Source organism: Calliopsis andreniformis, chromosome 9 (genome assembly GCF_051401765.1).
Source record: "Calliopsis andreniformis isolate RMS-2024a chromosome 9, iyCalAndr_principal, whole genome shotgun sequence".
NCBI classification, from domain to species: domain Eukaryota; kingdom Metazoa; phylum Arthropoda; class Insecta; order Hymenoptera; family Andrenidae; genus Calliopsis; species Calliopsis andreniformis.
Genome location: NC_135070.1, coordinates 9883505 through 9910613, shown reverse-complemented (window position 1 = coordinate 9910613; position 27109 = coordinate 9883505). Strand labels below are relative to the sequence as shown.

Below are 27109 nucleotides of genomic sequence, written 5' to 3'. Positions count from 1 at the left end.
TATACCCATTTTGAACGTTAAACAGTTTGCAATATGATGCTCTGCCTCCACTCATATTTGCCTTTGCGATTGTTCCATTGGGGCAGACTAATTGGACCGTTTTCACGAACGTTTTCACGGCTGGCCGCTAATCCAGCAGAATCGGTAATTTGTGCGGTCGTTCCGCGATTCGCCGTAGCTGGCTTGTTTGCTCGGGGCGTTAGTTACGCGAGAAAAGTCATGTTTGCGGTGATTCGATGCGATAGCGATTAACCCCGGGACGTTTGCTTCGGCGTGCACGCGTGGCCAACACCGTACAGACAAGCTGCCTGATACAGAACCTACTGTACGCAACATTAACCCATGGCTCGATAATTTACCATCCCCCTTGATAAATGTAGCTACACCGCAACAAACGAATCGCTGCTACGCTGTTTCTATTAGAACGCTCAGACTCGGGCTGATCTGTTCCTGGTGAAGAATTTTCATCTTTTGATCTTCAGCCAGTATAGATTTTTTATGGTCCACTGTGGTCCTGTGGCATTGATAAGGGCGATTTTCATATTATGGTTTACTAGTGTCTATTCGTACACGTTGAGGAAAGCAGGAAGATAGTTATGCAGGGATAGAAAACGAGAATATAAATTCTGTATAATAGCAAGTTCAATAAAAGCCTGACAGTGTATGAAAGACTGCTTTTAAAGTAATTTTCAATCATGTCTACATTAGCAAGTTTTACATTCTTAATAGTATTTAAATCAGCTTCTTCACGTGGAAGTATATAAGTTGCACGTGGAAACGAAACTGTAACAAAGGAGTAAAGATAAGTAGGTGTAAATGAATAACTAAGCTTAAAATTACAGATTATGTTAGTAACGATTAACAGTTTGTGAAGAGCCAGTTGTTTTCGTACTGTTTTACTTATCTGGGGAGTGTCAGTTAATTTTGTACTGTAAAATTTGTTTTGTACCCTGTGTATTCCACAAAGCACTTGTAACTTCTGTCATAAACAAGGTAACAGAAAACATTTGAAACGTGAGGGCGATGAATTGATAATGAAGTGGAACGATAAATACTCAAGGTTGGACGAGTTTGTATAAAAACTCGGCTTTACCGCTAGTCGGGACATTCAGATTAAAGAGTAATCCTCGAAAAGGTTCCTCTCCTAACAATAACCAAAGATGTCTCGCGCTACCATTCTTCTTCTACTTATTGCTGTTGCCTACGTTGGCTGTAAGTATCTGAGAGTTGGTCAAATAGACTATTATTATACTTTAATTCGCTAGGATAGTGAGTTCTTGTATAATAGTGCCTAATGTTTATTGCATTAATTATTCATATAGTCAGCAATGCGATCCCAAGTTGCGGGCCCAATGAGGACTTCCTACTTTGCAGAACTCAATGTGAGCCTCAGTGCCCAAATGTGATGCCGCCCTCTAATTGCTTACAGGAATTAGCTGGTGGAAATGTAAGTGAGGGTGAACTACCCATAATCGTGGTGGTTGAGAAAGTTTGATATCTCAAGTTTTTTACAGCTATGAGAAACTTTCTTTCAAATGACTAACTTGATTTATATTACGATAACAAAATTCTTGCTCTGCAGGGATGTCACCCAAAATCTTGTCAATGTAAACGAGGCTACGTGAGGAGTGTCTCAGGACAGTGTGTCTTAAGCAGGGATTGTTGAATGCAATAAGACGATTTATTAATCATGACAATATTTTAAGAATATAATTATTGTATTGTTTAAGACGGCAAATAAATAGTGAAAATCTTTATCTTCGGATAAATTTATTCGTTTATTCCCTTGTGATCGTTAATGCCTAGTTGTATGATCATTTAAAGACTATTTGGGTCGAATTAGGATACTCAGGATGTGTAAAAGTATTTTGTAAGATTTTCGTAATACACATACCTACGAACAAATGTTTTAATCTCTCAGGGATTAGATGAAGAATGTACAGACCTTCATTTCTCTATATACATATAGTAAAACTTTAATTAATCAGATTTGATCTGAGATTTAATAGTAATCTATTGAAACTAATACAATTTTGTATTACCATTTTTATTATTATGGAAACTAATACAATGCTTCAAGATTGAGTCATGTGTTAAGCCGATTAATCGAAGTCCTACTACTTACTATACATATTATCTACTATAAAATACCTATAGCAAACACTGTATCATAGTCATTTTTACGAGAATTTTTCTTAATAATTTTTCAATTATATTAAAACGCATGTGTATCATTTAACTTAGAAAAAAAAGTTTTGTAGTAATACTATTTTCATTTTCATTTGCACAATTTTACGCTCTTAAAGGATTAACATATGATCAGTTAAAAAAGCCTTTTTAAAGTGAATGAAACCTCGACATTCTTCGCTTGCTTAAAAGTGTGCAAGCACGCATGTTGAAATTTCATTATTAAAATCTTCTTTGTCCTTAAATCAAGTTGTATACTATTGAGTTCATTCGAAAAATGAAAGGTAAATCTTATCTACGATTATATGTATTATCAGTGAATCATTCTTCAATTTTTTAACTTATCTAAGTCGAAGGCGTAGAATCGATGATTCAACTAACGCCTCGTGATTTCAGTGTGCGTGTTCCAAGAAATTTAAAATGTCAGAATCATTCATGTATTAACAATTAATCAGTTAAATATCGTGACATTCAATCTTGCTTTTTAACTGATAATGTTTTTATTAATGCAATTGGTCACATCGGCATTGAAAGTGATAGATCACGGATTTTGAAATATTAAAATTAAATTTCAAACAAAATACTGTTGATACTGTTAAAAAAAAGAAAGTGTTGAGTTCATGCAAGCTATACATTTTTCTTATAGTTTCTGGAACTTTTACTGAGCCATAGAAATACTTTTCTTAAAATTTTAACCTAATCTTCTTTAGTTATCGGTTATTATTAAAGTTCACGATCTCTACTATTTTCTTTTGCTAGGAATTTAATTTCTGATAGTATTTATATTTGCTGAAGAATCAAAAATACACGGAAATGCACATGTTTCGAAGTAGTTTTATTTACTAATAGTTTTACTAATTATTATGCATCGAAGTAGTTTTATTAACCCATATACATTCTACAATACGATTTTATTCAAACTTATTTTATCCACCTTCTTCTTAATTTATCTCTGTTTTGTAACAATACCTTCAAAAGTATAGTTTTCTTGGCTTAAACGTAATTTTTCTCAATGATTGTAGGTATATTAGAATTAGGGAAGTGAAAAGACATAAATAGTTTAAAAAGTTTTTTATATTAAACACAAAAGTGATAGCTTAACAAAAGTAAGCGAGATGAGAATTGTTATAGTACAATAATTAGTGGGTACCACTAAAAATAAATCAAATTACACCGGATCGAAGAAAGCATTCTACCACGCATAACTGTCATGATGTTTTACAATTTGCTTAAAACTAAAAGTTCCTTTCACAATCTCTGCCTTTTCATCACGATTAACAATCACGAGTTAGGACACATTGGTTCTCGCTGTTCTTCACGTAGCCTTGTTTACACTGGCAACCAACTACGCACCTCTATAACAAAAAATCGTGTAGACATTAGAAACTAGTTCACACATGGTCCATTGACAGAAAATCACACATGTTCTCTGTACATTTTTTTCTCCTCGAATTAAATGTACAATTTAACCTCGATTAATCTGATTAAAACGAGCTTCAAACTTGAAGTATCTTCCTAATTAGTTTTATTCATACTTTGAGCTGGTTACTATTATGGTATACAGGGTATCCCAAAACTATGGGACAAGCCGAGACATGCATATGCTTCATGCAAATAGAAATCGAAAAGTCCTGTACCGTTTTGCAATCTGAAGCATATTCGAGATATCGTTGATTGAAATTTAGGTATTCGGCTAACGAGGCATATCTCAGCTTGTTCCATAGTTTTGAGACATCCTATAGATCAAGTTTCAATCAATGTCTAACTGCACTCTTATTGGCATTAAATCATATAGAGCTGATCTTGAATAAGAGGAACTGTCAATATTCAAGACCTGCTTAATCGAGGTTTTACTGTACTACTCTTTCAAACTTTTTTATAAAACGTAAATGAAACACTAACCAGTACACAGATAGGTGAAGCTTTTTTGTCACATGTGTCCACACAGGCGGATCCACATGCATTGAATTCTTCGTTAGGACCGCACTCTTCGGGTCCTGCTCCATTTGGGAATGCAGCTGCAACGAAATATTGAAGTTTCAAATACAGTCTTCTTTCTCGGATTTGAAAATTGCATTTCAACGAAAAATCGCGAATATTAAACGATTATTATTAAAATATGTAAACGAATAATTTGATTTGTTGGAAATTTGATTACTTACTGGTGTAAGCAACAGCCACTACGAGTAAGAGAAGAACTACGGCGCGAGACATGTTTGTAGGTTGAAGAATACGGATTTGATCGACGCTTTGACTGGTATCGAACGAATACTGATTTGTCTTGGTCGTCTTCAGCTTTTATACGATCTCTCAGCCGTAACCTTCACACTGTGGCCACTTCCCCTTGCCGCGTTTCTCTTCTTAAGTTTTGTCACTTCCCACTTTGTTCAGTTCGCGATTTCGTCGCTCCTCGTGAATTATCACGTACACTCAAGACGATCGTATCGAGAGTTATCTGATACGATATTTTGTTTTCTTATTGTAGTGTAGTAAATAACGTAGGATTGCTTTGGATCGATGCAATTAATCGATGCGATGATAGCTTATCTTACACTTTATCCGTAGGTAATTATATGTCTCGAGAGATGAGAAATATTGCATTTGACACTTTGCTTTTGATGGGTCTCACGATTAAAGTTGCTGTGTGGAACTCTGTGATTTGTAATTAGTATTTAAGAAAATAATAAGTAGGTACATCTCTATTGCTTCATTTCTCCAAAAATTAAGTTATTACTTCATTTGTCCAAAAATTAATTATTTTGTTTGAATTATAATGTTTGAGTTATGTCATTGTTGTAGCGAATGAGCGATATAAACTGTCTGGAAAAGGACTAATTTCTTGATGATTTATGATTAATATTACCAGATAATATATTTCCTTTTATTTTAGAAGCCTCTAGCGTAGATTAATAAATAAGTTTTGTATTTTTCCAGTATATTTCCTTTGATTTCGTTACTAATTTGAACCTCTAACAATATTAATAGTTTCTTACACAGTCGACCATCAAGTTGAAACGTTCTGTGGAATACATTATCTAAATGTGTACATTTTTCTCAAGAAAAAACTGCAGCATGCATAGCACCTCGTGCAATCAATTAGCGTGCTTTGTGAATTTTGTCACTTGTTTTGCATTCTGTTAGATCATCAGATTCGTTGTGCACGAGAACGAGGAGACGATAGTCATGGTTCTCATCGTGACATCGTTTCCAAGCAATTTTATATCATATTTATCGCGAACTGTGTAAACTCATTTGTTATACTGTTTCTCTAATTTCACCAAGTCTCATTTCGTATTCAACTCGTTGTTTACAAATTTTACTGTTCGGGATTTACATAAAGATGTGCTCGAATCCGATTTGTTTCTACGAAATAGATAACCGGGAAATATCGTTAATTGGCTGTAATGTAAGAGTTACAGTCTATCTTTCAGAATAACGACCTTTGCCACTGATTTTGCCGAGAAAATTGTAATTTACTCCTTAATCTTGCTTCCAAGAAAGCAGATTGGTTTCTAGGCTCAGTCCAAACAATTCCTGTTGTTCGGTAATATTAAATTGTTAACTTGTCCTGATTTAATACAGCTATCTCACCTACAGAAGCCTGTAGGTAAGATTTAAAGGCACGGAAAAAATTCAGCCCATATTCTATGCTATTTTTGGTCGCCCTATATATTTAATAACAGATTTTTTTACTTAAATCAAATAATCCTTTGTTTCTAATGTGGATTTAGAAATAGGAAGGCTTTTTATATATCGATTAAAGATCAAGAACAAAGCATCTGATACAATCGGTAGCAATCCTTATCGCAACTGCCTTTACATTTGTTACTCAATTCACTTCTCATTCTTTCAACTCTATTTGAGCTAAGCTCAATTATGTCTTAAAAAGGCACTAATCAGTGACTGAAAGCCTCTAGTTATCATTAACACACGTTTTGTTCGATCGAAAAGGATACGAATCCTTTTAATGAATTTAAATTCGATTGAAGAGAAATATTCTAGAAGCATTTCGTTAAATCGATCGATTCGATTGAAGCATATCTCGTGAAGTAAATACACCGTGAAATTAGACCGCGATAATTCGCTAAAATTGATGATGATTCGATTAGATAACAAGGGATTTGGAACCGTTGTATCTAACGTGGAATCCTTCCCATGTAGTTTGAACATCGTTTTCGCCTTGACCGATGGTAGTAAATATTTTTCTGGTAAGTCTTCATCATGTTACGTACGAAGTAAATAACGCCGCGAGATGATTCTGTTATCGGCATACATTTGGGACAGCATGGCTATTAACGAGCTCTGATCTGACTGAAAGGTCGTGCTCTTTGACACCTTGCAGGCCTACTGAAGTTTCTGTGATTGACCGCCTTTAATGCTGTGCGTATATAAATATATGCTTGTATGCGCAACACAATATAGTAGATACTATAAGTATATCATATAAGTATATAAGTCTAGATAAAATATATAAATGATAATGAAAAAACGCTTAAACGTATTTTATAATTCTTTATTAACTGTAATGTTTATTATTGCTAAATAATAACGTTTTACTTTATATTAAAATAAACGGTATATCGTATTCCATGTCCCAGTTGTGAATAATTACAAATTATAGGTAGTGTAAGTAGTATTATTTAATAATCATCTATTTGCATGTGAATAATCAGTAACAGAGAAAAAGGTACTAAAAAGCAATTATAAGTTTCGAAAAGTTAATAACAATGTGTGGATACGTTTCTGTAGTCCTTCAGTAATGTTAACACTCTGCTTGGGTAACACAAGTTCCTTCGTTGTTCCTCAGATAACCGTCTTTGCATTGACAACCGATTACACATTGCTGAAAATGAAATAAGTAACTCTTGAGTTATAACAGTAAGAATATATTGCGTGTAATAAGTATAGGAAGTTACAGACTAGATTTGTATTGTTTAACTGTTCATTTCTTGTTTTTGTTACGTTGATAATTACGTTTTTTACATTTGTTACGTTTTCTTATTTTATTACATTATAGACGCATGTCGATAAAATTATCAAGACGTATATTCTAAAATACGTATGACTGTTGGTTGTTTGAAATCAATAACGAAAGTTGTAAAAATGCTTCTGGGACTCACTACATTTATAGAATCAATCATAAAGATTCAGAATAAACTTTAAATACTAACATCAGTGCAGATGGTCACTTTAGGTCTATTACACATTGCTGGACAGGCCGTTCCACAATCGTTCCACTGCTCGTTTAACCCACATTGCTGACCAAACGTACCTTAAAGAAGACAAAAATATTGCGTTATTGTTCAGTGTCATCTGCTCAAATCCAATGATTATCGGTTTACTAGATTCATCTAAAGTCGTTACATCCCCGTTTTATTATAGGGTGTACGACAACAGGTGTCAGAAATTTTAAGAGCTGATCCTACATGGCAAAATAGAACAAAAATCAAAAATGATGAAAATGTGTTTGAGGCCTCATGTCAGAATTATTAATTGTTGAAAAAATGCCCGAAATTCGTGTGAAAGGTGTCTGACTTAGGACTTGGGACGTATTCTACTGCTGGCGTAAATTAGACAGGCCAGACATAGCAGAATCAGTAGAATAAGTCCTAAGTCAGGCACTTTTTACACGAATTTCAGGCGTTTTCTCATCGATTAATAATCCTTAAGATTTCTGACACCTGCTGTGAAATACACTGTATACATATATTCTCATTGAGCTAATTTTTATTTATTCTAAAACGAACACATCAGCTTAAATAGAGTGATTGCAAATACTTACTAGCAGAAATTACTGCTAGGACGAGTAGAACGAAAAAGAATCGAGACATTGTCTTGGATAGTTTATGACTGACTAGAACTCGTAGGCATTACTCCCCTTTATATACTGGTTTACGAAACACTGTATACGAAGATCGACACTTGTTCTTTTTCTCCTTGATTTTTCCTCTTCTACTGATTTGCTGAAATAGTATCTCTTGTCCTCTTTAACTAGTTTTCTCTCTCGTCTTGAAAATATGTTAACGTTGCATATGAACGCGGAAGCCTTGTCCTATTCGATTGCTTTCTGCGCGTTGTGTCGATGACGCTCCTAGACTGTCAACTGCACGTATCTTGCTATTATATAGTTACTATTGGTTATAATAACATAGATAAACATCTACTTATTCAGGAAAAAACACATTACTGTGGAACAATATAAATATCGTATGAATAATCATGTGAACTAAACATTCTTTTAACTTTTGCAGCAGTGTTATTCCGTTTTGTAATAATGTTTATTTTCTGTCAATTAGGAATATGTTTGTAGATAAAATTATTCACATAAAAGGTTACTTTTTTCCGACTTGTCAATTATCTAGGCTAGCATTCCTTAAAACTGAATATAAGACGTGACATGCTTTTCTTGAAGGACGGTTAACTTTCTTCCCACGGTTGATTCAATGCTTTTTCGTAATAGTCTAATGTTCCATTGCTATCTATTGTTGTCTTTCCAGTATCATTGAAATGAGGTCATTTCATTGCATTTATTCTAGAATTTTCTATGAATTAGTTTCCGCAGAAAACGAGGAGAGACTTTTCCCTGGTTGTATCAGAAAGGATATTTTTTTTTCGAGAAATTTGGTGAGATAATTTTAAATAATATAAGCATTCACTCAAATTCTGATCATTTATTGAAAAACAGCCAAAAACATCAACATATAATGATATTTTATTGAGTAACAAGGTACAAGAAACAATCCCTAAATTTGGTAAACATCAATCAAAAAGTTATTAGGGTTGTGTACATTGTGCAAGTGGAACGCAATCTCCGTCCTTGCGTACAAAGCCAAATTTACATTCACACGTCCCTGGTTTACACACCTACAATAAAATTTTTATTTAATATATTTATTTTAGATTACATTAGAAAATTATAAATACTTTATCCATCTCTCTCTCTCTCTCTCTTTTTTTTTATACAAAAGTGAGATCGAAATTCGGGCCTGAATAATGTAAATTATATAAGTAATAAACTATACCTACCTCGATGCAAATGGGATTAGGGTCTTCGCAAGTGGGTTGGCAATACGATCCACATGATCTATAGACTTCATTTGGTCCACAATATTCATCTGCTTCTATGACTGTAGAATTTTGAATACAAATGTGATTATGACCACCAGAAAAATAATTTCAAAATGGCGATACAATAGGTAACTATTATAACGGAAGATTTTTTTACCTGTACAGAAAACCATCGCCATAAACGCGAAGAGCACGATCACTTTGCAAGACATACTGCTATCAGACTTTATCTTTGGAATGTCAATTCTTGTACTGTGGTTTCTTGCTTGCAGCACGAACTTTTATAGCACGCACACAAATAATTTATCTGTGTTTCGTTTGATAATGCAACTACGTTAAATATGAACTTCTCAAATGAATCAGCTTAAGATACACATACAGATGTTTTATTACATCTACTACACTCTAAACAAAAATGAAAGTCGTCTCTTTAATTGTGCAACGCTGACAAAAAACGAGGTAGATAAATGTCAGCGTTGTGAAGAATGGATTATTTGGTGAACTTGTTTCGAAAAAAGTATAACTTTTCAGTTGATTTTAGGATGAATCATACTTTCATTTAATTATACAGGATGCGTATGAATAACGTGTACAAGCGGGCGGGAGGTAGCTTTTTATGAAAAAATAATAATGATGATAAATAAAAATGACACAAGTAGTAGTTACCGCTCTACTTTATTCAAAAATAACTAACACCAACAGAAGAAAAAGTATAAACCCATTATTTTAACAAAAGAAATGCATTTAAGAAAAACTATTTCATTTTGAAAATGATTATTTAACCGTAGTATGATGGTTTACATTGAGCAGCTGGGAGACAACGTCCATTTTCGCGTACGAAGCCAGGTCTACATTCGCAGATCTCTCTATTCCGTAGGCATATCTAGAATTAAATTTATATTTGTTATATTCATTTCAGAAGAATAGATAAATATATAATATATACATATATTTAGACTTTTTAAATGTGTTCGTGTTTTTAAACTAAAGAGGCAAGCACATAAGTCTACCTTTTTTGGTGCTCTATACGATCCAGTAAAATTGTTAGCTATTATTATTTTCTTAATACAAAATTAATCTTAAAGTATACGATTATGAAGAGTACATGAAAATAAAATAATGTTACCCGAGGACAAATGGGATTGAGGTTCTGACAAGTGGGTTCACATCTAATTCCACAGCTATTCAACACTTCGTTCGGTCCACATTTCGGTTGATATAAGCCTGTGGATACAAATTTTTAATGAAACTGTGACTACTGCTCCCTTAACGAAATGTAATAGATTGTACATTTTTAGTGGTTCTGTTTATTTTAATATTTGAGATAATTTTCGATACTTGAAATACTTTTTAATTATAAAATGAGAAATAGTAGTTTCGCAGGGAATAATTTAAAATAATAATAACATTAATCATCGCTCTATTTTATTCAGAATCAACAAAGAAAACTTCTTAACAAAGAAATACTTCTAAGAAAAAATATTTTAATATTCTATTTGAAAATCATTATTTAATCTAGTAGCACTCTGATTTACATTGAGCAGCGGGGAGACAACGTCCATTTTCACGTACGAAACCAGGTCTACATTGGCAGACATTTGGTACACATATCTAAAACAAAATTGATGTTCGGTATATTCATGGTAGAAGAATATGCAATAGCAAAACATGTTCTTTTATCAGTATTCAGAAATATATTACAGCCCTCTTACATGAGGTTGTTTTTACAAAATTAGAAAGGCAAATATATAAATCTATCTTCTTACGAATATAAAGAGTATACGAAAATAAAATTTACCTTAACACAAATGGGATTGGGATTCTTGCAAGTGGGTTCGCATCTCGTTCCACATTCTTTCCACACTTCGTTAGGTCCACATTTTTTAATTATGCCTGTGGTTATACAATTTTTAATGAAAACGTAATTAATGTCAAAATACGAGTATTGATATACTATACGTATAAGTCATGAGAGACAAGATATGATGAAAAAGAGTATTCTTACTTGAACTCAAGACCACTGCAATAAGAGCAAACAAAATGATCACTTTGCGAAACATGTTGGTGACGAAGATATTCAAACTTTGAGAGTTAAAATTGTAACTGTTCACTTTCCAGTACTGCCTTTTATACGGTGTACAGAAGTATGTTATTTATAAAGATGTAGATGACAGAAGACTATTTTATCAAATAAAGAGCAGCTGGAATAAGAATTAATGATCTTTTTGCCATTATTTAGTACTAGCTCATACAAATTAAAATAAGTGTCTGAATCATAAAGTACATTTGCGCACATCACTGACCTTGCTTGAATAAAATTATGGTTTTTCAATCGATTTTATTCTTCTTATTTTACTGTCAGTCAGTCTTTTATTTTCATCCAATATAGAAGTGAAGTACATAGACTCCTTTTAATGCAAAGTAGGTCACACGAATTTACAGAGCTCCACTCATATTATGTAGTATTATTTACATATATTCTTTTCATGATAATTAACCTTTTGCCTGAATTAGTTGATTTAGCGCTATTGTATTGTACGATATTCTATTGTATGATATTCTCCTTAAGAATGTAATTGTGTTACTGAATTCATTCTTCATTTCTTTCGAGCCACTTACTTTTGTGGAAGGTGAAAAGGAGTTATTTTACGTTTTAGATACATATATTTTGATTACGTTATCTCTTTACGTGTGAGTATGTAGTTTCTGTAGAATTGGTAGTAAGGTAAGGACCATTTGAATTTGAGTATAAAATCGAGAATGGTAGTTTTGTCAAATATTTCCTATTTCTCAGAGGAAATATAGTTTTAAGATACTGAATGAGTGGGATTTCTTTAAATAACACTAACATTAGTTGCCACTCAACTTTATTCAAAAACAACTAACACCAATAGAGAAAATTATAAAATCATTATTTTAGCATATTCCTAAGAAGAAACATTTGAATTTGGAAATTAACATTTAACCATGGTATAAAGATTTACAATGAGCAGCTGGGAGGCAACGACCTCTTTCACGTACGAAGCCAGGTCTACATTGACAGACGTTGTGTGCACAGAGCTGAAACAAAATTTATGTTTTCTGTTTACGTCTATTCATTATAGAAGAACATGTAATAGCTAAATACATATATTTTGACTATTGCTTTGTCCTTCTGTTAATCTAATTCTGTAACGATATATATATTTTCTTTAAAATACAAAATCAAAGTTGAAATATATAGAATATATGAAAAAATTTACCACTGGACGACAATAGGGGTTGGGATTCTGGCAAGTGGGTTCACATCTCGATGCACAACTTTTCAACACTTCGTTCGGTCCACATAGAGCTGTAGAAATAAAATTTTCAATAAAAATATGGTTATTGCTTCTTTACATGTAAATCGCGATAGAGAAGGTATTATGGAAAAACGTGTACTTACGTGAACTGAGGACTACTGCAATAAGAGCAAACAAGATGACCAGTTTGCGAAACATTTTGTATACAATAATATTCAAACTTTGACTATTCGAACGATGGTTATTCAATTTTTAGTGCCTTTTATACTGTACTCAGGAATAGATATAGTATTTATGTTCATGGTTTACGTAACATTGTTAAATATGAACCTGTTAAATTTATAACGGCGTGGATGACGTACGAATGTTGTATCAAGTAAAAACCAGCTGGAACAAGAATTAAATGCAACTGTTTCTACCATTATTTAGCATCAGTTCATACAAAGTAAAGTAAGTGTCTGCGTCATAAATACAGTACCGACCTTGCTCGAATAAAAATATGGTTTATTAATCAACTTTGTAATAAGTCATACATTTGTACTGGTCTTGACAATTCTCTATATTTCAAATAGTTTTGTCCTTTGATTCTCATTTAATATAAAAATAAGATAAAGGCCTCTTAGTATAAAAATAGGTTGTGAGAATTTATAGGGTTCTTTTCACAACAATATTGTTTGGTACCATCTTTAATTCAACGAAGAGTTATATTCTTTTGTTGCAAATAACGACGAGAAGGAAGAACTAGAAATTAAATACGAGACACTATTTCTTTCGAATCACTTGTTTCCATGGAAGATGAGAAGGAACCTTTTTTCAGTCGTATTGATAAAGGTATGTTTCCAAAGATTTCATTAAGTCGAAATATTAGGAATAACACGAAAATTAATTTAGACTTTAATTATTTTATTCAGGAATAGTTTACATTGCTAAAGAAAAAATGATAAAACTATTATTTTAGCAAAAAAGAATTGCAAGAGTTATTTAACTTTGTAAGTGGTCCTTTAAGTAATTATTATTTAGGACACTTGCTCAGCAAGATACACGGTCCTTGTTCATATTCACGTACGAAGCCACGTTTACATTGACATTGTTCTGGCATACACTCCTATAACAGAATATTTTTTACAATAATTTTACACTTCCTATTATTTAATTATACGTATGTAAATGCACTTGCAATTCGGGAAACAAAAACATTGAATCTATTACTTTTTTGCTATACACACATATGTACATGAAATCGAACAAAAATTGTAATTAATTTTATTTTAATAAAAAACAACATGTAGTATTAAAATGTAATACATCGCGGGAAGTATATGAGAAATTAACTTACCTCAATACATATGGGGTTGCGATTCTTGCACGTGGGCTGACATTGAGATCCGCACATTTTCAGTACTTCATTCTGTCCACAAGCTTCAATTGTATCTATAAATTATGAATTTTTAACAAGGCTATGACAATAACGTTCTCAAGAAAACAATATAAGATTTTGATATAAGAAGCACTATAAAAGAACATTTTCTTACGTGTGCACGCAATTACCGCCATAAGGGCGAAGAGGATAATCACTTTGGGAGACATATTTCTAGGGTGATTTTCGAACTTCTGATGGTCAAACTATTGTTTCCTACCTTCCAGTATGGCTTTTATACTCTGCATAAAAACATGTTATCTATGCACTGTATAGTTAACATGACAGCATTAAATATTAATTGTTCACACTTATCAGTGCGCTAATGACATACAAGTATTTCTATAAATGAAATTCAAGTATCTAGAACAGCAACATTGTAGTCCTTCTGATAATTTAACGGTGTTTCATAAATAAACCAAGTAATTTTTTACATGATAGAACATGAGTAAACCATGTGAAAATAATTTTCTCCAAGTAGACAAATTTTTGTATATTATACATTTGTTAGCAAGTACCTTCTTACTGTGTTGCAAAAGTTAATTTAATTTTTTTCACTTCCGTTTATCTCCTCAAAGTACGTAATTTTTTATGAAGCATTTTCAGTGAATTTTCCCATCCAAGATGTTAAGACACACATTTTTTTTTAAATTTCCAATTTAACGATTTATTCTCCGTCATGAAATTAAGATTCCCGAGCTTTATTATAGTAACATAAAAATTCTAAATCCCCTTGTTCGCTTCGAAGAAGCATTTTCTGTTAAGTCGACGCAGCGATTTCGCTAGCATCCACTTGTCAATTGCGGAGCATTGTACAGAGCGAGCAATTAACGCTGGTCGACGCGTTAGATCGCGCGAAAAGGGTCGAGCGAATTTCGGCTGATTCAATCGGAAAATTTCCGAGCGACGGTTCCCTTTGTCAGCTGCAGCGTCCGCGATCAATCTAGCCCCGGTTCTCGAATCCACGTTTGCTTTTACCTTAAATGCTATTTCACCGTCGTCGGGCGAGACAGCGATCGAGTGAATCCGACCGAGCACCCTACCCCTGCATTTTCCTCTCCTCTGTTCTCGAGCCCACCCCTTTTTACCTTTTTATTTAGCCCTGGCTGCTGGAGTCGGCGATTGAATATCCGACAGTCAAAATGCTATTTATTATTGAGCACTCCGGAACCAACTTCCTCCCCATTTCGTCTTCTTTCATCCTCCCTGGCCCGTTGCACGCCGTGGCACGAATAATTCGCCTCGACGATGCTCGAGCACCCTGCGGAATACTTCTCGTTTCGCCTTGTGTTCCGCGACTTTCCTGTTCCGTCTCGACCGAGAGCCACTTGGCTATGCTGTTCACGAATTCATTGATTATAGGAGGGATCGCGAGTTAATAACTGCCGATGCAACTTACTCGATTTCGAGTTTTCTAAGGGAAACGCTTTGTTGCTTATTGACGTATGCACTGGGTATTATGGAGCATAATTTTATGGACTTTCTCTTTTGGTATTGACTATTGTTAGTTGATATTTGATCATTGACTGGCTTTTATGCGAGCTCAACTTTTTAGGTTCTGTATGAAAAATATTCATGAATGTATCTATAGAAATTAACGAACTGAAAAGTTGAGGCGTTTTTGTATGCTCTTAGAAGTCATTCTTCATAATGGAACAGCAGTAACTGCATTATAATAAGTTATGGCTTTAAAATAACCTATGTAGGTACCTACGTATTCTTGAAGTTAGTCTGAGCGTGGAAGAATTGAAGATAGATGAATAATAATATAGTAGAATCAATACGAGCCATAAATGACCCACGTAGTGTCATTCAGTTCATCTTAGGATTTAATCACACACTCTGAAATGCAGTCCAAAAATAAAACCCTCAATTTTTGTGAAAATTCCTTTTTCTTTCGTTAAATTTTCTTTTTCCATCAAAACCAAAACGTAGCAAACTATTTTTCCATGACGTCGAAGTCTGGACTTAATTGCTCGGAAAATTCAAGCAGTGCAGTTGCTCTGCAACCCTTCGATATAATCTCGACCGACTTATTCAGCATTTGGACGTGTCTGAATGGCCTCGAAGGCACCCCGTTTTCTCGTCGAGGACGACCAGCAGCCACTAACGGCGGAAAACTCGATTGGAAGTTGTCGAGAGGCTCTGCTCACCCCCGTTCCTTTCTTTTTTCCGACTACGCCGCTACCCTTCATTCTCCACTCTACTTTTCACCCCTGCGCAATGTCGCGTCACAGGAGGCGACCGTGGCTCCTTTGTGCTAACGAAGGGCCATGATTTTACCCTCCTCTGGTGAAACGCTCTTTCTGACACACTGACCCTATATTAACGCGTCCAATCAACGATGCTCGACCTCGAATGAGACTAAACGTTTCCTGTTTTTGAAGGGAGTTTCTTGGGGTTCTTTAAGGGGGGAGACCCCTTGTCGTATATAGTGTTCATTTTGGGTTGGGAAAAACTTGCAAAATAATTATACAAGATAAGATATAGTCAAGTATAATTTTTCATGACTTATGGACGATTATGTTTTCGAAGTGGAAATACTAAACAAAACTAAAGTAGTGATTTATATAGATAATTATATTTATAGCTTTTTATAGCGTAGCATTAAAAGAGTACGTATTCAGATTTATTTGTTGTTTCACATTCAAATATTTTTTAATTTTATTCATATTATCACGATTATCTGAAGATTATATCAAAACCTTTACTTACATAATATTACTCTATAAAGTTATAATCTTCAAATAATCGTGATAATATGAATGAAATTAAAAGATGTATCATAATTCTGGACGGTTTAACTCTTTAAAACACACAGTTTATGTTCCTTGCCTACTTTAATATATTATCTACATATACACAACAAGAAGCTTAATTATGATTAACATTCATTTCACCTCCCATCTTGTCGCGATAACGTCTTCCTTGGGTCAACGTATCTCCAAGGACATCGTTAATTAAATAATACCATCAATTCTGCTCATTGAAATTTCACTATATTTGCGTAAAAGATAGCAAAAACATAAATGTATCTCGTGTATTCCTATCCTCGATCTATTCAGACTCGGTAATTTCCCGCGTCAGAAATATCCATTAAAACATGAAACGTGATGGAATTCCCGAATATTCAAGGCTTCACGCGTTCATGACTCCACATGTAATTCGATAACATCTCGACGGCACGCAGCATTCTCTTTCATAATGCCTGAGCTAGACGCGTCAGGGACTTCCGAGATGCGAGACGAGCCAGATACATGCTTTATCTCGGTCGACTGTGTTCGAAACTGGTGCACGATTCAGTTCGAGAGTCGCCTTTAATTATCGTGACCCTCTTCCTTCCGATCTCGAGGTGCTGCTAAGCACGCTCATTCGTCTTTAATAGAGCATCCACAGAGACAGGGGACGAAAAGAGGGCGCAAAAGAGCCAGGACCAGTGGGATAATCCTGTGACGCAGGATCTAATCCACTGACGAAGTTGCGTTTCTTTTGAGTATCGTTTCTTTATCCATTGAATGTATCGACTTTATTTATTTACTATTTTTTTTTTTTTTTTTTTTACTAATGTATTGATAAGTATGAGTAATCGAGAGCTCAGTAGTTATTAGTTTAATTCTAGTTGTTTGTTCTTTTTGCGCCGTTTATGCATAATCTCAAGGAGTTTACGAAGAATTTTTCCCGCAACCTTGCCTCATTAAACTCTACTTAATTAGAAAATATGTGGTTTACTGCGAATGCGTGAAAGACAGAAAAGAGGAGAAAGGGGAATACCACAACGGTAACCTTGCATAAACTGTGTTTAGTCAACTGATCTGACGTGCAGGAACATTTATGCGACGCATGTGGATATATAAGCTGTTATTGTCTGCTTCTGTGCATCAGTTTCGAAGCAAACAGACCTACTGGAGTGTTGTATCATGACGGTCAGAAGCGAGTACGCGTTGTTCATCACCTTGGCGATAATCTGCTCGAGTGAGTCTTTCGCTATCAAATTACGTCCCTCAGTGAATTAGTTTTCTCTTCGTGAAATATTTCTGCGATTTTTCGAACAGTAAATTCGATGGTGTTATTTGGCAGTTCAAATTGAATTTAATTTTTAGCCTCTCTGGCGACCCAGCTGGTTTGCAATAGACCAAACGAGGAATACCAATGTGGATCCGCGTGTCAAACTACTTGTGCCACTCTGGGCCAGCAGTGTCCTATCATTAACATTGTGAGTCACGTAACGAGAAAGCTGTAATTACCTTACAACGTTTTCGTCACGGAAATTTATTTTTTCTAGAGATGCAACGATGATTGCTATTGCAAGGATGGTTACGCCAGGGACTGCAGAGGTGTTTGCATCCCCATTAAATCGTGCCCTGGTAAAGGGTGTAAGCGGTCAAGAAAACCCCCATGCCATCCACCTAGTCCCTACAATATTTGTGTTTAGGAAGTATTACGATCACGATCGTTCTTTAAGTTATATTTCACATTCGTTGTTCGTAGTTTGTCTCTCACGAAAATACACATAATATTGTCTCCCATATTTGTGTCGAGTTTTTGGAAGATTTATATTAGCTAAGTTCGCGTGACTACGATTCATACATTGTCAGTAAGGCTGCACATAGGAAACAGGAAGGTTATTACGCAGTAAAATGGAACGATAAAGAAATACGAGGAATAAGCGTTAGTGGAAATTGTTATGAAATCAGTGCTTTTTTTTCTAATATTGAAGTGTGATGTTTTAACACGTGTGGTTTTAACAGTACTGAGGTTAAGTATGTCGTAAGTGATATTGTACCTGGATGCATATTTTGTAAAATAAAAGAGGCTCTTAGAGTGATCATTGAATCATAAAAAAGTATAGGGAATTTGTAATCTTTAGTACATAGTATCTCAACTAACTAGATAACAACATCATAAAAAATATTAGACGTCTTTAGGATTACAGTAATACAATTTCCTGAATATTTATATTATAGGCCTTAGTAGATCTATTATCAAAATTATCAAAATTACCTGCATCTGATACTCTGCGCAAGAAAACACAAACCTATTATATACTCATAATTTTTCATGGAACGTTAAACCAAAAGAGTCATTAAATATTTCATTCTTGTAGAAGCAAAATAATAAAATAATGTAAATTCCACGATTATTCTTCTTTTATACGAGCATGTCCGCAAACTGCTATACCGACGTGCTTTTCAACTCTCTAACAATCCCTGCTTAAGTCGTAGCTAGCAACAGGATAATTTCGAGACTTTTGTGGACCTCGGAACGAGCCAAAGGCGGCTAAAATTCACTTTCCAACGAGCCCAGCGTAGCGTTTACTTTAAGCCGCTTTCGAGATTAGCGGAAGCAGCCGTTGTTCGGTTGCTGACGAGCCAGACTTCGCGAAGCTGAAGAGAGGCCGCTGTCCGACGAGGCAATCGGAAAGTCAAACAGTTCGACCAGCCTCGAGTGGAAGAGGCGCTCTAATATTTGGACCCGTAATGCAATCCACAGAGTCGAAAGTGCCGGGCCCTCCTATCGTTTCTATTTTCCTTTTCTCTTTCCCTCTTTCGTCCGTGACCGTGCTCTGCTTCCTTGCATTATCGCGGCGATACGACAAAACCTCGCGTGGAAAAATGAAACTTTTCGCTAAGGTCATCGCTTATCGCGAGAAGTTTATCGTTTCGCCTGTCTTCTTGCTCCTCGAAGCTTGAGTCATTATTTTAATGTTTCATGAAACTAGGAGAATCATCTAATTTTATTATATGAAATTCATCGATAACTTCATTTTTTAACTATAATATAGTTATGGTGTACACGTGGTGCTATGGTCATGCAAAGATAAAGAAACTACTCTATATGCATGTTTCTTTGTATTGGTAGAAAATTATAATACAATTTTTCTGATGTTCATTATTTATACTACAGTTTCATCTCGTATAATTTGAATTTTTGCGTTCCTATTTTAAAATCTAAAATATTTAAAAATTTTGATGGTGCTGTAGTTATGCTCCGCAGTGTAGCTGACGCTTCTAGTAATTGTATGGGTTAATATTATTCACGCTTGTGTACATACGACTGCCATTCCTGAATGACGTAACAATATAAGCATCAAAGAATTTTTTACCAAGAATTAGCTATCCTTTTAAGCAAACACACTTACTTCAGAGATGCTGTCAAGTGGCAGCACAGTGCCAGTCAGTAAGTGACTAGTAATAGAAAAATACATATCGACTTTGAAAAAGAATCTCCAAGTCTTTATAACACAGTTAACCTTCAAGTGTACGGCGTGGGTCAAGGGGTCATTGAGGATCATCATTCTTTATTCTTTTCGTTAAAGACTTATCTAAATATTAATAAATATGTATCTTATATGTAAACACAGTTCCCAATGAAACTATATTTATTACTAAAATATACACAAAACGGTAGATCCTTGATACCCCTGCAATAGCAGAAGTACGAATTTTTCACCCTAGCACTCTAGGGATGACGTCTACATATTTCACATCTGGATGCAGATTTACACGATAGTCAAAAGTGAAATACAGTTTTCTCGAGCTCCATAAAACCACTCTGCAGCGTCGCTGTACAGAGGCAGCAACCAGCAACCAGCAACTAATTAGAAATTTCGGGCGTGTGCTCGCTCGCGATTACACGTGCGACACGTCGAGTAGAGCCACGAGCGATCCGCGAGCGAATGACGCACGCTGGAATAGGAAGATAGGTCGAGTGTAACGCATACACGCAAAGAGGCAAGCCTCGGCTCGAATTTCGCATGCTGCTCGGCACGTGCGCCACGCCGATTCCCCTTCGGTCGGTGGGACAGAGAGGGCCTAGGGGGATGAAAAAGAGAGCCACCTATGCCTGAGGGGTTGCTCGAGTTCCTACCAGGCATTTGTTTAATTGGGAACTGACATGGCCGCCGCCGGGCCACCCCTGCATTCAATCGCCCCATCTGCACGACCGCATCCTCGTGAAAATGCGCGCTGCTCGCACGTGTGCCCGTTTTTCGCCCTGTGACCTTGATTTTTTTTTTTTCCACCCCTCCCTTGCTCGAGGACGAACGCGCGACATTCCGTCGATGGTGGATCCGACTGGTCGTGATTTACGTGATTTAGGGGCGGATCCAAAACGCTGACGAAGCTGACGGGGACTCGAGGACATGCACGTTTTATGGTTTAATTCGTGGTCTAGGAAAAAAGCGTCTCGAATGCGTGGTTTCGTGGGAAATAGTTGATGCAGACGTTGTTCGTGCCAGGATGAAATATCTGCGGTTGTGAAGCAAAAAAGTGACATGTTTTTGTTTCGGAGTTACTCAATATTGTTGTTTAAAGTTTTTTGATTCAATACTGTCTTATAAGCTTGTATCTTCTTGGCCCTTATTTTTAAGTGAAAAAACTTTTTTAATTACCATTCTTCTTAAAGTCTTAACTCGAATTTTTGAAAATGTGACATAGATCGTTTGTCTGCCTTACAGAGTAGATATGTTGTAAGGTTTTCTTTTATGAAGTGTCTGGATTTTTTAGAAAAATATACAAAAGATTCTTCGTCACCCGCGATAGGCTTATCCGTTTTGTGTTTAATTTCTTTGATAATTGTACGTTTACCAGCGCTCCTAATATTGAAATATTGATAATGGAAAATCGTTCTAACAAGCTCCAAGACACTTCAATACACTCCAACCTGCTTTAACCAGTTTCTATCCACCCACACGGATCTCAAGTTTCTCAAGCAGTAACAATCGACTGTTAAAGAATAAAATCAACTCTCTTAATTACGTTGTTTTCATTATTACTTGAAAGTCATTAAGAATTTTAACTAGAAGGTGAATCACCTTCCATTACAAATTCTAATAATACACAGGTTCTTTGCATAAACATACCGTCTATGTAAATTTCCACAACGAACCATTCGATTCACGGTTGTACGATCACTGCTTCTCTCCATGCATAGTCGATTATTTTCACAGTACACATTCGTGTATCAGAGTCTCAACAGCCAACCCATGCGGACTTGCAGAAATTTTAGAGCGGAGACTCGAAATGCGTACGACGCAGTGAACGGGAGGCAGATTATCCCCCTTTGTTAGTTCACTTGTCATGCAAGCTGTTATCGGGAGCGGCTCGTCGAGGGGGCGACCGCAAAATTTTCGGCAACCAACATGGCCGCCTGGATCTCAACCCCTCCTTCGAATAGCGACGAAGTTTCCCCGTGTATCCTTCGTAGGGGACCAGAGGTCGTATTCGGGGCGCGTTTTACGCACTGCGTATATCATTATCGCGAGTTCATTTCTGCTCGGTTAGACTCCATTGGACGTCGACTAAACGCTGGATCAAAGTAACATTCCGCCATTAGACGCCATAATTCGGTCTTAGCGGGATTCCTGCGATCGAGGGGAGGAAGTGATTTTGTTCGTCTCGTTATAAAATACATGAATAGACTTGTGGGGAATATACAGGGTGTTTCCATACATGTGGGATATTTTTGGTGGGTATATTCTAAACGCGAAGACAGTGGAAAAAGTTCGCGTGCGCGTGTGTCTAGAAACTTTTCATTTGTTGGGTATAAGCTATTTTATATTGCGAACGATGTGATAGGCATCTTTCTTTATGATTCGTAACTGTGTGCTACTCATTCATGAGGCAGGAATATCTCTGGGCCTTGTTGGACCTTAAAGAGATTTGAGCATAGGGTAGTTTTTGAACTTTTTTCATTATCTTTGTGTCCAGAACTTATCCTCCAAAAATGTTGCACGTGTTTGGTAACACCCTATATAATGCAATAGATATAGAATTTCTACATTCAGTAGGACCTTTTAGGTCTGGGCAAGTTGATTCCATTGACGAATATAAGAAAATGACAAAAAATATTCATTTTTTGGGGAACCTTTCTGGCAATTCTTATTTAAGAGTGAGACTCTGAAGAATATAAAATTAGGAGATTATTGTATCGTTTATTTAAATTTTATTTTAAAGATGGTATGTAAGTTGAAGACAGTATAATTTTAATTGCATATAAATTTTTGTAAAATATAACATTTCTATCTAAACTTATAAACGTTTGTACATCCACAAGTTTTGAGTAAGATTAATATAATGCAGTTTTAAAAGAATTTTATTGAAAGGGTGAAATTAAAGCTCCGACCCTCAGATATGAGGTGTCTTATAAGCAATTGGAAGCGAAAAAATACTTTTCAGGCAAACACTGTGTCCTTTACGCAAATTGAAAGGTAGTTTCCCGACTTCCACGCGGAGGATAAAGTGGGTTCAATCGTATCGTATTTATCCTGGGATAATTAATGAAAACGAGGGGAGAACGGAAGAAGAAAACAGGGTAAACAGCGGGAAACAAACTCTCGCGAGGTCGCTTCGACCCAATACCTTCTCTACAAAGTCTCTCCCTTTTTCGATCCGCTTCCCCTCACTTCTCGGCCTCGGGAGGGTAATTCCGAGGAATTTCCTTGAGCAGCTGGACTCAGCCAGCGTTTCAACGGACGCGTAGTGTCCGTCGATATGATAATCCCAACGAAATGTAAATAGCAGACAACGCATGAATATTCAATGAGCGCGTAATAAACGCGTTCGCGTTTGTTTATGTGCCCAGGCAGTTTCTGTTAAATTATTTAAAACCAACCACGAACAGATTGATAGAGAACTAGGAGCCCACCAAAATCCACATGGAAAAATGGTCATATAATCATAGAAATCTTGCAGAAGTCTCCTAAGTAGATTTAAGCAGGACAGACTTTTGTAGGATTTGTTATAGACCTTTGTAAAACTAGCAAAAGTAGCTTGACTATAATAAGAGCAACATTATTAAATCTACAAAGTCAACTGTTACTGATTTTGTTAAACTCAGGCTTGTAAAGGTGAGAATACACCAGTGTTCGTGAAAAATTGAGCAAGTGCGATAGAAAGTTTGAGTTCTTTCATAAATTGTACAAGACACTTCAGTAACTTCAGTTTAACATTTCTTTTCGTGCATCAGCGACTGTAACACAAGATTCTGTACACCTGTTTCACAAAGAAAATTGCGTTCATTTTGTTCGTGATTCGAATTTCCTTCGAATTTGATTGCGGACCCCTAGAAGAGGCAGCAGCTCACGATGGGACGAAAATTTTCATCGGTCCCGTAAGTGGCTCGTTACTCCAGCGGTTCCTTTTCTCCCTGCGCCGAAGAGTCCTCGACCAATCGACTATTACTCTAAATGAGCGTTCGTTCATACGAATGATCGACAAATCGATTGGAAAAATGATTGGGTGCCGTGTGGGGGGCTTGTCGGACAATCACCGTCTGTCGACCAGGACGAAAGAAATAACGACCGTTGAGCAAGATTAATACGTTCGTCGGCGTGGAGATCGTTTGACAAGGGGCTGTCCTTGCGCGAAGTTTCGAGATTTCTATTAGGTTGCGGAAGGAATACAGATATCTAACCCTGATTCAACAAGATTCTCCATTTTCATTCTGCAATTAATGTGTAACGAGCTACCCGAGGGTATTCGACGACAAAAGATCGATTCCAACGTCTCACTGTTTCACTGTCACGTACCTGTTACGACAGAGTCACGAACCTACAATAGACATCGTCCATCGTAATCCTGGGGCTAACGAGTGAGTCAGCTTGTCAGTTGGTCAGATATAATTGAAAGGCTTCATCTCTGATTGTTGTTTACTGAGCATTTTCCACATGGAAGAATGTTACTCTTTACTGGTATGCAATGAATCGAAGCATTTCCATTGACTCAATTTTTAATTTTTTTAAATGAAAAGAATTCTTCTTGGATAATTTATATAGATTTAAACTCTGTACCTGAAACCTTTTTTGTCATTTTGTAACAAATTTATTGTCATCCTGTAAAGAATTTAATCTTGAAAAAAATGAGCTAGGGTTAGGCTGGCTGTGAGGTGCAGAATTAATAAAGTGAAAAGTTGTGAATTCGATTCAACTCGTTTCCATTCGGTTCGACTTTGACTTTTACTTCAAATTTCCACCGAGGTGTTTTAAGCTACCCGATAATAAAGTCAGAGATAATTATTTTTGTTCAACAATGACTGCAGTCACAGTCACAAGGAAAAGGTAGCTGCGAAGCAACAGATTCTGGTACAAAAGAAATCGATCGAAAGGTACTTTCCTCGGCTCTGGACGTTAAGAGGATTCCAAGGCAGAAGAAAAGGGGGCCGTTAAAAGAATTCACCCTCTGTAAAGTGGACCTCGACTACAGAGGATCGCCTGACGCGCGCATTTGTTCGCGGAAGTCTGCGAATGATATTGATAGTACCGAGTCAGTGGCTCTCCTTGTGAGAAAAATGACACCCGGCCGAGAAGTAGCCACTCGCGGAGATTTAACAGAGGATCTCCCTTCCGCTATGGAGATCAGCCTGAAAAATTCTTGAAGCACACGCGCGTCAGGGGCTAGATCGCGTGGGTGCAAATACATCAAGGGTGATAAAGAATGTGAGCCGTAGTTAAAATTTCTTGGGAAGCAAAAATGATCGTTTCCATTCATGAAGCTTTTTTTAAAAAAAAGTATAATGTATGAAAACATGTAGGAAAAAAAATAATGGAAGAATGGTTTTTAACAGAAACTAATTTCATCACAATTTGACCAAACTATCTACTTATTCATTTTTTGATCTTGTAAGATTCTCCTAAGTAGACTTCTGTAGGACCTGTTATATACCTTTGTAAAATTAACAAAAGCAACTTAACTTCAGTAAAAGCAGCTTTATTAAATCTACAGAGTCGACTCTTACTAATTCTACTAAACTCACAGTCAGACCTGTTAAAGTACTCTTCTAAATTCTACAGCAGACTTCAATAACTTCAGCTTAACATTTTTTCTGTATAAATATTTCCAAAGATTTACCTACCTGTTTTTCTGAATCAAGAATCCTTGAAGAAGCTGATTCCCTGACCTATTATACAAGATTTACCATTACAAACTTCTAAAGGCTTGAAGAGTCCAAAACCAATATAAAAAACTTAAGAGTTATTCATCTTCAGCGGAAAATATTCATCACCGCCATGTCCAAACAAAGTACACTTCAAACACTTGTCGTGCTTTGTTGTCGTTATCTGTGACGTTAACTGGCATGCACAGAGCCACAGTGTCACAGTTAAGCTTAGAGTCCCATCAATTTCAGCAAGGCACGATCGATCGACGACCTTTGCACTCGAAAGCCTCCTACGCCCGAGAGCTCCGCGAGGCCTGCCCAAAGAGAGTCACGCATACCGCTAACTACCAGAAAGGGAGGCAGATCAAGAGAAATAGAGGCGCATCGAGCGAGCCGAAATCCCAGCATTGTCTCGACGCTGCGTGCTCTGCTCCCCAATACGGATAATCTCGGGAGGCCGCGTTCCTCCGTTCCCTGTGGGAGAACCGATAACGCCGTGAAACAGAGCGAACCGGCTGCCGAAGGGTTGCTGCCAGCAGAAGAGACCCCGCTTTTCACCCGCTCGATCGACGGAATTTAAAGTCGTCCCTGTTGTTATGTATGAACCTGAACGCATAAATCGCCGCGCCAGCCGTGGAGGATTAAAAAGCGGGGGTGGCTGTCAAAGTACGAGCGACGATCGAAACAATACCTTTTTTCGTTTTGTTTGAACCGTGGGACGTGGTAGCCTGGCAATCGATGCTTTTCGTTACTTATTCGATTTTTTGCGCGGTATGAGATAAGGTATTAAATTGTGATCGTAAAACTACGATAAACATTGCTTTCTGGTAAGCCTGCAACATTATGACTCATCGTGTATTTTAAACGTTCGTGGTGTTTAACGTGTTAAAAAGCTAGATAATGTTATGAAACGTTCATGCAAATGCAGTAATCATTATAATAGCAAATATGACATGTGTCGTTGTAATATGTTATTTCGTTGAATATATCAATATTTCAGTATTTTAGACGCAAGACAGTAGCGATAAATAAAATTACAAATTCGGATGTGTCTCGCATTGTTCCTATTTTGAAACGTGGATGTATAAAAAATGGCGCAGGTGTATCTAGTCGATTCCCATTTGCATTATGTTCGAGTCACGTTGCCAGGACGAAGATATTGCCTTACCATTCGGGCTGCTTTTATCTATAGCTTTTATCCAAGTATTGTTCACCGTATCTTACAAATGAAGTTGTAGACACATAACTATTTGATGTTGATAAATAACTCTTTGTTTATCTA

The 27109-nt window shown here is 36.2% G+C and overlaps 6 protein-coding genes across 6 annotated transcripts; 1 reads left to right on the top strand and 5 right to left on the bottom strand.

Moving 5' to 3' along the window:
- Positions 1–3243: 3243 nt before the first annotated feature.
- Positions 3244–4441, bottom strand: LOC143183152 (chymotrypsin inhibitor-like). Its single transcript, XM_076384604.1, has 3 exons — positions 4350–4441; positions 4090–4205; positions 3244–3542 (listed from the first exon to the last, which is right to left on the bottom strand). The coding sequence occupies exons 1-3, from the start codon at positions 4399–4401 to the stop codon at positions 3462–3464; spliced, it is 249 nt and encodes an 82-aa protein (XP_076240719.1). The 5' UTR covers positions 4402–4441; the 3' UTR covers positions 3244–3461.
- A 2368-nt stretch (positions 4442–6809) lies between these two features.
- On the bottom strand, positions 6810–8244 carry LOC143182859 (chymotrypsin inhibitor-like). Its single transcript, XM_076384147.1, has 3 exons — positions 7970–8244; positions 7359–7459; positions 6810–7030 (listed from the first exon to the last, which is right to left on the bottom strand). The coding sequence occupies exons 1-3, from the start codon at positions 8016–8018 to the stop codon at positions 6950–6952; spliced, it is 231 nt and encodes a 76-aa protein (XP_076240262.1). The 5' UTR covers positions 8019–8244; the 3' UTR covers positions 6810–6949.
- Positions 8245–8843: 599 nt separating this feature from the next.
- LOC143182857 (chymotrypsin inhibitor-like) lies at positions 8844–9570 on the bottom strand. The gene is made up of 3 exons (XM_076384146.1): positions 9413–9570; positions 9214–9314; positions 8844–9051 (listed from the first exon to the last, which is right to left on the bottom strand). The coding sequence occupies exons 1-3, from the start codon at positions 9465–9467 to the stop codon at positions 8962–8964; spliced, it is 246 nt and encodes an 81-aa protein (XP_076240261.1). The 5' UTR covers positions 9468–9570; the 3' UTR covers positions 8844–8961.
- A 341-nt stretch (positions 9571–9911) lies between these two features.
- Positions 9912–12840, bottom strand: LOC143183367 (uncharacterized). The gene is made up of 12 exons (XM_076384893.1): positions 12680–12840; positions 12498–12586; positions 12222–12315; positions 11945–12120; positions 11729–11800; positions 11612–11663; positions 11455–11562; positions 11261–11407; positions 11054–11148; positions 10791–10866; positions 10382–10479; positions 9912–10138 (listed from the first exon to the last, which is right to left on the bottom strand). The coding sequence occupies exons 1-12, from the start codon at positions 12732–12734 to the stop codon at positions 10034–10036; spliced, it is 1167 nt and encodes a 388-aa protein (XP_076241008.1). The 5' UTR covers positions 12735–12840; the 3' UTR covers positions 9912–10033.
- Positions 12841–13418: 578 nt separating this feature from the next.
- On the bottom strand, positions 13419–14166 carry LOC143183588 (serine protease inhibitor swm-1-like). Its single transcript, XM_076385199.1, has 3 exons — positions 14069–14166; positions 13873–13967; positions 13419–13641 (listed from the first exon to the last, which is right to left on the bottom strand). Exons 1-3 carry the CDS (start codon positions 14121–14123, stop codon positions 13549–13551), a joined length of 243 nt encoding a protein of 80 aa, XP_076241314.1. The 5' UTR covers positions 14124–14166; the 3' UTR covers positions 13419–13548.
- A 3605-nt stretch (positions 14167–17771) lies between these two features.
- On the top strand, positions 17772–18481 carry LOC143182856 (venom metalloprotease inhibitor-like). Its single transcript, XM_076384145.1, has 3 exons — positions 17772–17925; positions 18054–18166; positions 18236–18481. Exons 1-3 carry the CDS (start codon positions 17871–17873, stop codon positions 18383–18385), a joined length of 318 nt encoding a protein of 105 aa, XP_076240260.1. The 5' UTR covers positions 17772–17870; the 3' UTR covers positions 18386–18481.
- The last annotated feature ends 8628 nt before the right edge of the window (positions 18482–27109 follow it).